This window comes from Gopherus flavomarginatus, chromosome 3, assembly GCF_025201925.1.
Source record: "Gopherus flavomarginatus isolate rGopFla2 chromosome 3, rGopFla2.mat.asm, whole genome shotgun sequence".
In the NCBI taxonomy this organism is placed as follows: Eukaryota; Metazoa; Chordata; order Testudines; family Testudinidae; genus Gopherus; species Gopherus flavomarginatus.
Window position 1 is genome coordinate 21222437 of NC_066619.1, and position 14792 is coordinate 21237228.

General features: G+C 40.7%; 2 protein-coding genes across 5 annotated transcripts in view; one reads left to right on the top strand and one right to left on the bottom strand.

Moving 5' to 3' along the window:
* WDR7 (WD repeat domain 7) overlaps nt 1-14792 on the top strand; it is a 367588-nt gene that overhangs the window by 309685 nt on the left and 43111 nt on the right. Inside the window, exons 27-28 of one of the 4 annotated variants that reach the window (XR_007773255.1) lie at nt 866-953; nt 2648-3716. The exons of 2 other annotated variants lie outside the window; for them this stretch is intronic. Coding sequence is in view for 1 of the 2 variants with exons in the window: in XM_050944633.1 (XP_050800590.1) it covers nt 2648-2677 (30 nt within the window). In the remaining variant the exon portion in view is untranslated. Of the gene's footprint in view, nt 1-865; nt 954-2647; nt 3717-14792 lie in introns of those variants that run through there. One more of the 4 variants, XM_050944633.1, reaches the window with a different exon arrangement.
* The window catches only part of LOC127046995 (uncharacterized), a 441735-nt gene that overhangs the window by 212237 nt on the left and 214706 nt on the right, over nt 1-14792 (bottom strand). The window lies entirely within an intron of this gene.

The window sequence follows — 14792 nt, forward strand, 5'->3', positions numbered from 1 at the left end:
TCCACCAGTGTATTAACACTATCATAAGCTGTACGTTGGGCCATTTCTGTAGAATACAATAGTATATTTTTCCATAAAAGGGATTATTTATTGTTTACCTGTAGTCAATTCTGTTATGTTTGGAATTTGTACAGTGTTTGAGGCTACACATTCTGAACCTAGTGCTGTTTAAACTGGAATAAATTAATAGATACCTTTTTGAAAGACATTTTGAAAAAGGATTGCATTTATTCAAGTTTTGCTATTGTCTTGACTTAATTTTTGCTTTGGTACAAAGAGTGTTTTGTGTGAATCAGAAAAAAGTCTTTTAAAATAATTTTTTATTAAACATTATGCTCAAACAGTCATTAGGAAATTTTAAAAGATGGACTTCTCTTTTAGTTAGTAAGGGCCTGCCCAGTCTCCCCAGGTGATTAGCAAGCCTTCTGTAGAGCACTAGCTCCCAGAAAGGACCATAGTACCTTGTAAGATTAAGTTTTCTATTCTATTTGTGCTCTTGCACCATGTGTTAACATGGGATCTGTGCACCATCCAGAGGTGCATTAAGTAATTTAATTGGCATTGGTTACATATGGTGCCTTTCCCAAGGGGGAAAATGGTCTATGGATTATTTTCATAGATTTGAAGGCCAATGGGACCATTATGAGCATTTAGTCTGACCTCCTTCATAACACAGACTGTAAGACTTCCTTAAATTAATTCCTGTGTAAATTCCAATAGCTGTGTTGAACTAAAACATATATTTTAGAAAAACATCCAATCTTCATTTTAAAATGTTCAGTGATGGAGAATCCACCGATACCTTTAGTAAGTTATTCCAATGATTAATTACCCTCACAGTTAAAAATGTGTGTCTTTCTTCTAGTCTGAATTTGTCTAGCTTCAACTTCCAGCTATTGTACCTTTGACTGCTAGATTGAAGAATCTTCTAGAATCAAATTTCTGTTGCTTATGTAAGTACTTACAGACTGTGATCAAATCATCCCTTAACCTTCTCTTTGATAAACTAAACAGATTAGCTCCTGGAGGCTTTCCCTACGAAGCATGTTTTCCAATCCTTTATCATTCTCGACACACTTCTCTGAACCCCGTCCAATTTATCAACATCCTTCTTGAAGTGTGGACACCAGAATTGGACATAGTAGTCTAATATCAGTCACTGCTAAATCCAGAGGTAATATAAACATTTCTACTCCCACTTTATATTACTCTGTTTATGCATCCAAAAATGTCAGTAGCCCTTTTAGCCACAGTGTCACACTGGGAGCTCATGTTCTGCTGATTATTCAACATGACCCCCCAAGTCTCTTCCAGAGTTGCTATTTCCCAGGATAAAGTGCTTCATTCTGTAAGTATGGCTACCTTCTTTGTTCCTAGATATATAACCTTGCATTTGGCTATATTGAAACGCATATTTTTTGCTTGCTTTCTGCCTATCAAACAATCCAGATTGCTCTATAGCAGTGACCTGTTCTCATTGTTTACCACTCCCCAATCTTTGCATTATCTGCAAACTTTATCAATAATGATTTTATATTTTCTTCTAGGTCTTTGATAAAAATATTAGAATAGAGCCAAGCACTAATCCCTATGGTATCCCACTAGAAACATATCCACTCGATGCTTCCCTGTTTTTAGTTGTCTTGAGATATATCAATTATCCAATTTTCAATCGTTTTAATGTCTGCCATGTTAATTTTGTATTTTCCAGTTTCTTAATCAAAACGTCATGTGGAACCAAGTCAAATGCTTTACACCACAGCTATTATTTTTATCGACTAAACTTGTAATCACATCAAAAAATGAATTCATATTTGTTTGACAAGATCTATTTTCCCTGAACCCTTGTTGACTGGCATTAATTAATTTGTTATTAATCAAGTTCTGTATCATCTATTATGTTGCCTGAGCTTTATGTCAAGCTTATAATTATTCAGGTCACCCTGTTTATCTTTTTAAATACTGGCCCAACCACCCATTTGTTCTAGTCCTCCTGAATTTCCCCAATTTTCCAAGACTTATTAAATGTGGATTAAAAATCCACATTAACAATTTACAGAGCTCTTTGGCCAACTCTTTTAAAATTCTTGGGTTTTGTTGTCATTGTGAAGCATTATGCATTTTTTTAAATTGTGGCTTTTGCATTTGGAGTGGCAAGGGTTGACATTTGAGGTTGTTCTTATTTCTAGAGTACATTCAACAATTCAGAGCCAGCCCCTGAAAAAGTTCCGTCTCCTTCACAAACAGTCTTCACTCTTGCAGTATCTCTTCTATTCTGCCAAAGGAATGGAGTTAATTACAGTTTTAAATCCCAGATTATCAAGTAATCTGTTTGCATATTCTGAGCCCAAATTATTCAGAATTTTAGAGATGAGAATCTGCAAATTGAAAACAACTGAACACACACACACATGACCCCCTGTGGCCCAGATCCTGAGCATTAAGTAAGATCTGCTAACATGCCAAAGAACCCAATCCTGAGCTGCAGGTAAAGAGTGCTCGGTGCAGCTGAAGGGAGGACAGGAAACAAAGGTGGCTTTAGGCCATCTTTACGCTCCCCTGATGCTAGGGAAATTTGGGTGATTGTTCCCCCAGAACATATTAGGGTAGCCTAAAGGTTTACTTAATCTATGCCGTTTACCAGCAGTTCCCAGGAGTCATTCCAGCAGTAAAGTGATGTCCTGACCATGGCCCAATGCCAGAAGATTTGGAAAGTAGTGGTGTAGGAGCTGTTGTCATAGCTCGGGCTGGCTAAACTTACAGACCCTCCAAGGTGCATACAACAATCTTCAGAAGTTCAAGAGCTAGAATTCTCTTGCCTGGGCTTGGGGCTGCAGCTGGGCCCTGTGGGACTGAAGCCCCATAAGGCACCTCCTGCCCTGCAGGGCTGAAGCCCCAAGACCCTCCTCCTGGCTGGGCAGAAGCCAGAGATGATGTGGGATTTGGGGCCACCCAGATTTTTGCCAGAGTTTGCTGCCCCGCTTGGTCACATTGTGCCGCCCGTGCCCCTCCCTGCATGGCAGCTGCTCGGTCGACAGGCTGGGAGCTGTGCCTTGGGTAAAGGCAGCGGCAAACAGCTGGGAGCTGCAAGGAGAACCACTGCTTTTGTTGCTGCTTCTCCCCAAGGAGATAAAGCAGCAGCTCCTCTCTGCAGCTCCCACCTGTCTGCCCTTGCCTCTCCATGTGGAGCTAATGCCTAGGAGCTGAAGGGAGGGGCCACTGAGAGAAAGAGGGAGTGTGTGATTCAAGCTATGAGGGGGCCGAACCTTTAAATTTTGCTCCCTCCTCCAGTCTCAGCAGACACTAGTCATCTCTGGCAGAAGCCCCGAGCTCTCTGAGTCTGGTAGATGGAGAATAGGGGAGCATGGGGGTGCTTGGAGCCACACTTTAACTGTAAAAGAGCCACATGCAGCTCATGAGCAACATTTTGGCCATCCTCATATCTCTAAGTCACCAGAGGATTCCTTTTATGAGAGGGAATCTTTCTGGGGCAGAATTCTTATGTGTTAGGGCTGCATTTTTAATTAGCCCCAACATACTGCAGGATTGAGACAAGTCTGTTATTCACATTAACTTTGAAAAGCTTCTTTTTAGTCATATGTGTGTCACTCCTACATAAATCAACAAGGAAAGATCTTAAATTTATAAGCACATTTTTTTAATTCTAGGAATTTTGTGATTAAATTCGTTCTTAATAAAATTCCATGAAAACAGTAGTTAAATAGTGTTTGTCGTTATTTTTTTATGGTTTTAGTAAGATAGTTATTAACAACTCTTCTAGGATTTTGTGATGATTTACAATAGCTTTCTATCTTATTTATGTAGGAAATGCTTAATAAAAGCAATTAAGAGATTATGTGATCTGAGCAAATAACTCACAACAGCAAATTTTGGATTTTAATAACTTCCTTGAAGGCACTCATAACTTGGAATTATTTTTCTCATGTCTTTTTGAATGTATTGATTGTAAATATTTAAAATGTGAGTTCTCTTCGTTGAGATTGCCACAATAAATCACCGATTTTGTTTCCATTTCCTAACTACATGAGCGCACACAAACACTTCTAGTTCAGATAATTGCATGTGAGAATTCAGATTTTGCTAGTATTTGTGCATGTGACTTTGATAGTCACTTTCCCCAAACACTTTTTCCAGTGAAAGCAAACTTAAAAGGGGCAAAAACATGGCTGAAATGAATTCATCTAAATATTTAAATTAATATTTGCTGAAAATATTTTGCATTATTTCCCAAGTTCCACTCATTGTTATACATGCAGTTTCCCTTCTGAGTTGACCTTTAGGCTGTCTGTGCTAGGAGTGTGATTTCTTGGCTTATGTACACATTCTCGCGCTACATACAGTGGGTACCTACCTTCTCCCTGGTTCTGGCTCATTCTCTTCCTCTCTCTGTACTGAGCTGAAGGTGGGAGTGCACCGAGCACAGGGCTAGGATGAAGGGTCTGGCCAGGAGCTAGAATGAGGGAGAGGGCTCAGGGTTGGGGCAGTAGGTTTGGGTGTAGGGCACTTACCTGGGCAGCTCCCATTTGATGCGAGGGGTGCAGGTGGGAATGTGCAGGGGGGGGGGTTGCAGGAGCTCCTGTTTGGTGCTCAGGGTGGGGTGGGGATGTGGGGGGTGCATTGGGTAGGGAGGCTGGGAATGTGAGGGGGATACAAGAGTCAGGGCTGAGGGCATGTGAGGGGTGTGCAGGTGTCAGGGCAGAGGGGGGGGCTGGGTATGTTTGAGGGTGCCAGAGTCAGGGCTGGGGTCATGAGGGAGGGTGAAGGAGTCAAGCAGAGGGCTGGGTATGTATGAGGGAGGTACAGGGCTCAGGGCAGGGCCCTGGGGGGATGTGGGGGTGCAGGGCTCAGGGCAGACGGCTGAGTGTGTCGAGGGGGGAGGGTCAGAGCTCAGGGCAGAGGGCTGGGTGACTGCACCCCTCGGAACCCTGAACCCCCCCTCTCCTTGGCCCCTGAATCCCCCCTCCTGGGACCCCACCCCCTATCTGCCCCCCAGGATCCCATCCCATATTTAAGCCTCCCTGCTCCTTGTCCCGTGACTTACCCCTAGGACCCTACCCCCTACTTGTTCCCTGACTGTCCTGACCCTTATCCACACTCCCGCCCCCAGACAGACCCCCAGAACTCCCATGCCTATCCAACTGCCCCCTGCTTCCCTGACAGGACCCCAGAACTCCCAACCCATACAACCCCCCCTGCTACCTGCCTGCCCCAACCCCTCTCCGCACCCCTGCCTCCTGACAGGACCCCCAGAACTCCCGACTCATCCAACCCCCACAGCTCCTTATCCCCTGATCACTCCCTCCAGAGACCCCTCCCACCCTAACTGTCTCCTCAGGACTCTCCTTGCTCTCTGTCCCCTGACCCCTATCCACCCCCACCTCCTGACAGACCCCGGGACTCCCATGCCCCATCCAACCCCCCCCCGCTCCCTGACTGCCCCCTCCAGAGACCCCACCCCCACCCCTAACCACCCCACCCAGAATCCCACCCACTATCCAACCCACCCTGCCCTCTGTCCCCATATCCAACCCCCCCAACCCCAGACCCCTTACCATGAGGCTCCAAGCAGAGCTAGATACGCTGCTCCACGGGAGCGTGCAGCCCCGCCCCTCAGAGTGCTGCGCATGTGGCGGCAGGACTCTGAATGAGCAGGGAGCGTGTCTGCCTCCCCGTGGAGCCAAACACTTCCCCGCGGGAGCACGCAGTCCTGACCCCCAGAGTTCTGTGGGCGCGGCGGCAGGGCTCCAGGGAAGGGGCTGGCAGCTTGCTGCTCTCAGCCGGGTGCTCTGGCCTGGGAGCGCGGACTCCGCGGCTTGGCGTGCTAGGAGAGTGGAGCCATTTGCCCACCCCGTGCGCACGCCTGTGCTTCTGCTCCCTGCCCCCATGGGGGAAGCAGAGGGCACAGGAGAGCGGGCTGGGCTGGGCAGGATTTTTAATGGCACGCTGGAGTCCCAGCAGGCAGCAGTGTGCTGTTAAAAATTGGCTCACGTGCCGTCTTTGGCACGCGTCATAGGTTGCCGACCCCTGGCTTAGCCGGATACAAACTTGCCTGAAAGCCTATGTACATACTCAGCGTGGCCAAGCTGTGCCTCCACTCCCAATACCTGTGCTATCACAGTTACACTACTAGTACAAGCACAAGTATGTTTTATCTGAGCAAGGGACTCACACCCCTAGTTGATAGTGTAGATGTAGCCTTCACCAATGTGATGCTTTGAACTCTTGGAGTACAGTAGTATGTTTACAATGTACCGTAAAATATGTTCAGTGCAGTACTTTGTCCTCCCAGTTGTTCAGTGAGGAAAAGATGGTGTTTGATTATATGAAATTGGTATCCCACTTAAACCGGAGTATTTCAGTAGATTTTGTTGTTGTTGTTGTTTTGGAACTGTGAAACCTCTTAAGTGTATACAGGGCTTCCTCTGACTGAATTATCAGGTACTGCAAAGGTTAAGCCTTATCATCCGCCCAAAAAAGGTTGAGGTTTCATCAAAGACTTCCATCCTCACAACCTGTCTACCACAATTTGATGATGATTATTGATTATTTCACAGCCTTTCACTCACTCTCTGCCACTGCGGCCAGCCTTGATATACAGATAGAGCTGCAGTCCAGCTAAAATAAGACTCCATCTTGATAATAGACTGAGATGAGATACTGTTATTTGATAAAGATAATTGATGTTTCACAGTGAATTGGAAAGCAGTTCTGAGTGTACCAGATCTGTGACTGTGTTCCATCTGCAAATATAGTAGCTGTTTACAAGACAGAACAAAAGAACTATAGTCAAACATTCCATGATAGCTTTTATAGAGCTTAGAGGTCTTTAAAAATAAAGAACTATTCTTAAAAACATTTTCCCATTTCTAAGCCATAATTGAAAATGAAATAAAGCAGCATACTATTACTACGTTTGAGGGAAAAGAGAAGTTTGTTAAAATCTTGGGTGCTATTGATCAGATAACTTGCATACTAGATACTTAAATTCTGTACTGGAATTATGATGGTTCATTCTCCTGTGAGCCTGGTATCTTAAGGTCAAAACTAAATTTCATATTGACTTTCAATTTTTTAACATTTTACATATGCTGTTATTTAGTCTAAATGCCCCATTTGAATTACCAATCATAAAATATTATGAAATCTGGCAAATGAAAGTCAGACACTAAATGTGTCTAGATTTCTCAGATCTCTCTCTCAGCTTTTACCCCATTCCTCTAAAATATAGTGCATGCTCACTGTAACTGATTATATGCATTTGTTGATCGTGTGTCTTTCAGCAGCTAGATTTAAGTTGATTAAGGTATCATTCATCTTATGTGCTGTTCATCCAATTTCTTTAAGTCTTGTTATCACCTTCGTAACCCACTAATTAAGCAATAAGACTTGACAGGGAGTAGGGTTATCATGAGATAATGACACCCCAAGTGTGTTATGAGGCACAAGGTTCAGCTGAGTGCCTCTTATCCTCTAGGGGTGTGATTATCTAATGATAAACATACCACATTGCAGCTCATTGATATTATTGCAGTGTTTTCATGCTGCTGTAGTTGTGGTTGAATTGCAATTTCCATTCCAAATATCATTTTTCATTGATTTTATAAAATGACAGTTTGATGTACTCTGGACTTTGTGTAAAGTTTCAGCTCAGGAGAACATTTATGTATTAATTTCTTAATTCATTTTATTATTAAAAGATATAAATGAGCAGAAAAAGTAGTATTTTATGACAAATAGAGGCTCTTTTAGCGAGTTGGATGCAACTGAACAAAGGGGGATTTTAAATTCACAATGAAAATGAAAACTAAAGTTAGCAACTGCTTCAGGCAGTAATCTGCAATAGAAAATGTGGCTTATCTTTCCTTTATAGGCGCACTTTATTTAAAAAAAAAAAAAAACCTAAAAGTTTTCATATTGGAAATAATGTTGTTCCTAACTCTTTGTTTTCAACTTTGATCATCAGTTCTCTCCAAAGCAAGTGTAAAAGTAAATCTTTTCTAAGATATTTTTCTGTAATTATCAATTAATTAGTGTTATGAGGGGAATAGAGGTATTGCAAGCAATTAGCCCACAACGTATGTGATCTTCAAAATTTGAAATAAACACTGTTCAAAGGACTGAAATTTTAAAGCCTAATAAATGGTTAGTGTATTTATTGTTCATTAGGCTCTTTCTTAAGTATTTCTAATGCATTTACTATATGCCTTAAACACACATCTATTATATAGCCTGGGACTGATCTAAAACATACCCAGTTATTGTTAAATTATATCATTTTTTGAAAACTTGGAATGCAAAAATTGGAGATATTTCATACAGTTAAATAATGTATAATAGAATATGAGTGATTTATTTTTTTTTTAAGGAAACTGAATTCTCCCAGAACTATGTATGGAGTTGGGATTATGATACAACCCAATTCAGAGTTAATGCTGACTCATTGTCTGGCTATGCTGAAAGAAGGACAGGAGACATTTAACATGCGTTTAATCAGGCCACAACTTTATTATTAGAGGTCTGGGACTACCCAACAGATAAAAGTGTAGAGTGCAGGTAATCCTGTGTTTATTCCATAATTACTCATGAGGCATTTACCAGCTCCCCTTCTTTTTCCTTTCAGGTCCCTCCAACAAATTTATTGCCAGGACCCTACCATACCCGGGGGGCTTCCACCAGCTTCCCCTCTTTTTTCATCCAGGTCCCTCCAGCAAATCCATTGCTGGGACCTTACTATCCACTCCTCTCGTAGGAGGGTTAAAATGGGCTATAAGAATAGAGGGTTGGCTCCCTGCCGTACCAATCATAGTAGTCCCCAACCGCCACTTGTTCGTTCCTTTAACAAACATCTCTTTTTAAGTCCTTTTACAAGCCATTTATCTGGTCACTGTATGCCTTTCCTATGGAGTATCTGCAGTGGACATCCACCCTACGCTTAAATAATGAGTTGCGACATATGGCCTCCTGCCGTTCATGCCATGCATGAACAGAGCCCTTCTTGAACCTGCTGTGGGGAAGGCGAAAAAGTCCCCAATGCACCTAAGCCAATATGGTAGTACGGGGAAAATTCCTTCCCAGCCCCCCTAACAAAAAGAGGCGGCTAGCATAATGCCCACAGCAGGTCTTGACCAAATCTGGTACTTTACCACATAAAGGGGAGGGAGAGTGGGTCCCACTTCAGACTGCTCCCGCTTCAGACTGCTCCCTGTGAAAGGGAATCTGCAGCACAAGGCTGCCCCTTTTAAACCCTGCATTCCTAGGGGCTGAGTCAGTGACCACGCTGTCCTCTTTTGCAACAGTTTTCATCATCTCCCCCTACTCCCTCCAACCACAAAGCATTGTTCCCTTCATTTGGCCAGCCACACACACACACACACACACACACTCTCTCTCTCTCTCTCTCTCTCTCTCTCTCAAAGATGCAGGGCAGTCATCTTAGGTCTTTTGTTTACGCTCTGTTCAAGTAAATTATAGACTTTGACTTCGTGTTAGTTCAACTTTATAGTCCTTTACTTTTGTCAGTTTAGCATTCTCTGTATATACATACAATAGGTTCAACACATGTTTGCCATATCAGACTCTTGAGTTTTCTGGTTAAACTGCCAAAGAGAAAAGTGTTTGAGTATAATACCAATATTTAGTCACTAGAAACCACTCTGAGATCACCAAATGCAGTCAGTGTCTCAAGCCACTGAATTGTTGTCTTTTCCTTTAATGGGTACCTGGTTTGTTTGGGCAGCTGCTGAGGAACTGGATTTTAAAGAGTGATCACAAGAGCCTGGCTGAGCAAGATGGTTAGAATTGCCTGGTCTCTTATTATTTCATCCATAACCACGTGGGCACCAGAAGGCTGGAGGCCTGGGTGGGAGGCCTATTCTGCCTTTTTGCAGACCTCTCTCTCTCCCTCTTCCACTTGCATCTTATTCTGGAATAAGCTCCCTTTGCCCTGAAAATTTTCAGAGAATTTTTGTTAAGGAAAGTTTAAAGTGAATTGACGGGTGTTTTTTGAGAAATCTAATGTTTTTCCAAAAGAATATCTCAAGTAATTTGGTCTCAAAACTTCTGCTTTGTTTTGTACATTCTTTCTCAATAAGTATTCATGAGCTGCCAAGGTTGGGTAGGAAAACTTTTACTTATTTAATGTAAAAACATTGAAGCTGTGGGAGCTACATGAAGAGGTCTATGATAATAAACACCAGGAGAGGTGTTCAGACGTTCTAAGCACCATTAAAGTGTCGACTTTCAGTTTGGTTAGAAAAGATGTTGTTGGGATATGAAATTAGGGGAATGATATTTGGTTATACCCCAGGGAATTATGCGCCCACATACTTTTACACATAAAACGTATGACCATGCATTGTTCCATAATATTGCACAATATCCCGTAATAGAGAGAGAGACTGTAAAAAATGTTGGCTCACACTGAGGGTCAAGGGAGCATTGATCAATTTTGCTAGAAAATGCCACAACAAAGATTGCACATTGCAAATATACCAGAAAAGGAGAGTAAAAGATTTTCCTGGACAGGTATTTGAAGATGGCAGAAAACTCTTGCAAAATGTGCAATATTGTTCTGGACAATCAGAGGAAATCAGCAATTTCAAACCACCTCCCCAAATCACAGAAGTATTTAAAGAAAAAAGCTTAATTGTAGGTAGGATCACAAAAAATGCAGCATACGCTGTCAGCATGTTTCAACACAAGCACAATAGCACAATGTGAGTGCCTGGATGTTGTCTGCAACTGCGTCTTAACTTGTGCTGCTGCAAACATACTGCTATCTAAAATAGACGGTTCATTCGTACATCTGTTTCTGAACACTCGAATCAAGAATGGTGGTGCAATTCCAGGAGGTTACCAGCTTCAGTATGCCTATCTTACAGATGTCTACAACACTGAGAGAAATAAACTTAAGGACAAAGTGAAGGATAACTACATGTTAGTTATATTAGATTAAATGACTGACAATGAGGGCCGCTATGTACTTCACATTTTACTCACACTACTGTTGAAAGGTGGTTCTGGGAAGGTGTCTTCCTATTTTGCTGACATGTACTTCATGCAGAAAACAAATCACAGCACCATACGTCAAGCAGTCATTCAAACTGTGCGAAGTTACGAAATTGCTTACAGCAATGTAGTTGTCTTTGACACAGATAATGCTGTACACATGAAAAAAGCTTACAAAACTCTACTGTCTGGGCCTTATTCCAATGGCATCCACGTAACATGCCTTGCTCACACAATCGGTCTGGTAGGGGAAGGTTTTCATAAGCCATTCAAGGATGTTGATGCACTGGTAAAAGCTTTCTCACAAATGTTCTATATGCAGGGGGGCAGGAAGACGAAATACTTAAATTACATTAGGCAAAAAGTTCCCAGTCAACAGTGGCACACAACCCAGTAGCAACTAGGTGGAACAGAAAAACAATGAGTCTGGTGGCAGCTTAAAGACTAACAGATTTATTTGGGCATAGGCTTTCATGGGTAAAAAACCCACTTCTTCAGATGCATGGAGTGAAAATTACAGGTGGTTTACTACTGTTCAGTGTCATGAAAAGCACTTTCAATATTATTGCAGCTTTGTTGAAGAAGAAATGGGTGTGGGTGTGTGACAACTCAGCACCACATTCGTGGGAACTTGGAAAAAGTGCTATCAGATGAAACCTAGTGTTTAATGGTGAAGATCGAGGTGCATTTTATCAATGAAATGTGCAAGCCAATCACTGACGTAATGGCTACATTTGAAAGTCAGAGACCATGTGTTCTCTTTGCTTTTGAGAAAATGGAAGAACTGCTGTTTTTCCTTGAGACACATACTCAGTTTTCGGAGTAAACCACTTAAAGCTTTCTCAGTGCTGAAGATGTCAACTCATCAAAGTAGCAAGTTGGTGCACCTGTTCCATTCGTCTGTTGACAATTCAGCTGAAAAACTGAAGAAGTACATCAGTGATATTGAGAGTGGGCAGCCCACAGTTAAGTTCCTGAAATGCGTAAGGATTTTCAACCACAGAAGAGTTCCTGTAATGTCTCATGTCAAGGAGAATTACGCTTCAATTTCTGGCTTCAGTGACATTTCAGCAGAGGAGTTTGCTTTGTGTATCCAGGAGATGACACCTGATGTGATCAAGAGAGCTCTGCAATCAGGGGAAAATGACATCGCCATGTTTTGGTCATCAACAGCTGACCGTCTTCCGAATTTGAAAATATTAGCTTTCAGATACTTAAATGCTGTAACAAACACAACTGATGCTGAGCGTAGCAACTCGCTGTATAATCTTATCCTCCCTGGTCTGAGGCGCTATCTTTCAGCAGACAACTGAAAGAACTCATGTTCCTTTTTATTTCAATCTTGGAATTTAAAAAGACTCTGTGTTAACAAAATATCCATTGGTTTAGTCTTATTGATGCTTTATTTTTTATTTTATTTTATTTACCTACTGTGCTAGTATTTTGATAAGCAGTATGAGAAGAAAGCAGTATTAACTACACAATTTTTTTTTTACTTTGCACAGTACTTGAGATACTGGAAGGACTCAAAGCATTCTTTTATTTAATTGCTTTTTGTTTTGCACTTAGACTTTGAAAAGATGTGAGCATCTTATTTACTTCAAAAAGGGAGGCTTTTTGCTGAAAATTATAAAAACTAATCTCAGTTTAACAAGTCCTTATTTAACGTTATTTAGTTTTAAAAATCACACCTGCTGGGTCACTTTTTGTTGTTCAAGGAATGATAAAGCACTACAGTAGATTCTGTGATAAAATGTACTGTGTCTGCTTGATATAAATACAAAATATTTCTATATATTTCTAAAGAAGGTTCAAATAGTGTTATTTTTCATTAAATTTGCTTTTAAAAATATTTAATTTTGCATCATTTTGATTTTTTTCCTTGCATAATTCCCTGGAGTGTATTTGGTCATGACAAACCTAGACTCAATTCAGACTATTGGTTTCAAGTGAAGGGCTCTGTGTCCTCTTACATCTCCTAGTCTTCCATTGTGCCACAACTACTATATTACTTCACTGGTCTTTTTTTTAAATCACTAAAAGAAAAACTACAATACTGCTAAGGTTGTGGCACAAAAAAATAATTTGGGCATATTCTGCCATTGATTACATACGTATGGCTTCCACTGGCTTCAGTGGAAATAGCTCTTATAACTTTTTTTCCAGAGGAATGGTGAAATATACTAAATAATTATCATTCAGTAGCCACAAAAGTAATCATAATGGCAGTGGTTGTGTCATTGTTCATCCACCTGGAGGACGAATTTCTCTGTTATGCCATTTTCATATGTTGGTAAACCCTATTGCCCTGTTGTGCTACTGAAAATTCGAAGATACTTAATACTTCACAGCAAAATTCTACAGTTCCTTTTACTGATTTGGTATCATGATCTTGACTTTTTTTAAAGACGAAGGGGTTTTTTTTCAGTTTGAAATAATTCACAGATCTATGGAGGTTACTTTTAGAACTGGAACTATAAAAAGCAACCAAGATAAAAATTTGGATCATAGATTAAAATACTTGAAAACAGCTTCTGTGTCTTAAAGGAGTTCCCTTCCTGAGCACTTGAAGTTTGCTGCCTGTTATTTTGGAGGTTTCTCAATATTTAAGACTGCAACAAGCCTCTATTATAAAAACTGTTTTTAAGTCTCCCTGTAACTTTGACTTGAAAATTGGTTTGAATGGGAAATTACTCAATTTACACTGAAGGCAAAGAAATGTTTCTTGCCACAAAGTCTGAATATAATTAAACCGTTTGGTGACAGGTTATTAAAAGATTACCTGGCTTTGATTTGTAACATACACGCTGTTCACTTCCAGTGAAGAGTTGATTGCAGGAGATATAGGAGGAACTGAATACTATATATTCATATGAGCATAACTAGGCCTAAATATGAAAAATATTTATTCTAAAATGTTGTTATATTTCTCTGATTAAATCTAGCAGCTTAATTTTCTTCCTTTCTATTTAGAATAGCTCTTCATATTGATTCATCAGTTTAGCCAATTAAAATTGAAGTCAAAATGAGACCTGGTCTATACAAAGCAACCTTAAAACTGTAGTATCTAAATCTAAAAAGAGCTCATAATGGAAATGAATAATTCATCTCACTGAATAACAGCTCATTCTCAGTTTCTTACCTATCTCTTTTAAGCCAATCAGTCCTCTGTAATCACTTCTTTAACCTACCAGTTGTACCTCGCCAAACATGTGTCGATATAGAAGAGCATCCTAGTGAATTATATATAGCTAGGAGAGTAGGGTGGGCTGGTTTTATGGAAATAGCTGCAGTTCCTCTTTTTTTGTGAATTAGCAGATTCTGCAGTTGAGTCTTCGTACATAAAAATCTTACTGTGCCATACTAAAACAGGAGACTAAAAGAAGTCTGAGTTTGGTTCTGCATATTTCAAAGTAAAAATAGTGTTGAGCATGTGCTGTGATAAATTCAGTGTGTGTCTGAATAATTTTCTTGCTCACTATAGAAATAAACTCAGTGCTTCAGTGGTCAAGGAACTCATTGAACAGTGTGTGTGCCAATTTCAATGCCTAGACAATAGCTTTAGTTTTTAAAAATTATTTTTGTAGAAGATCAGAAATTGATAAAAAGATATTAAATTTGGCATGAATAACGTGCTCAGATTGAATGGCTTTTTAAACTATGAAGTATGATCATTAAATGGAGTGAAAAATCACTATTAACAAACGCAATGTTTTATAGACAAAAAGAAAGAGAGCAACCTGTAGCTATCAGTATGTTTACAG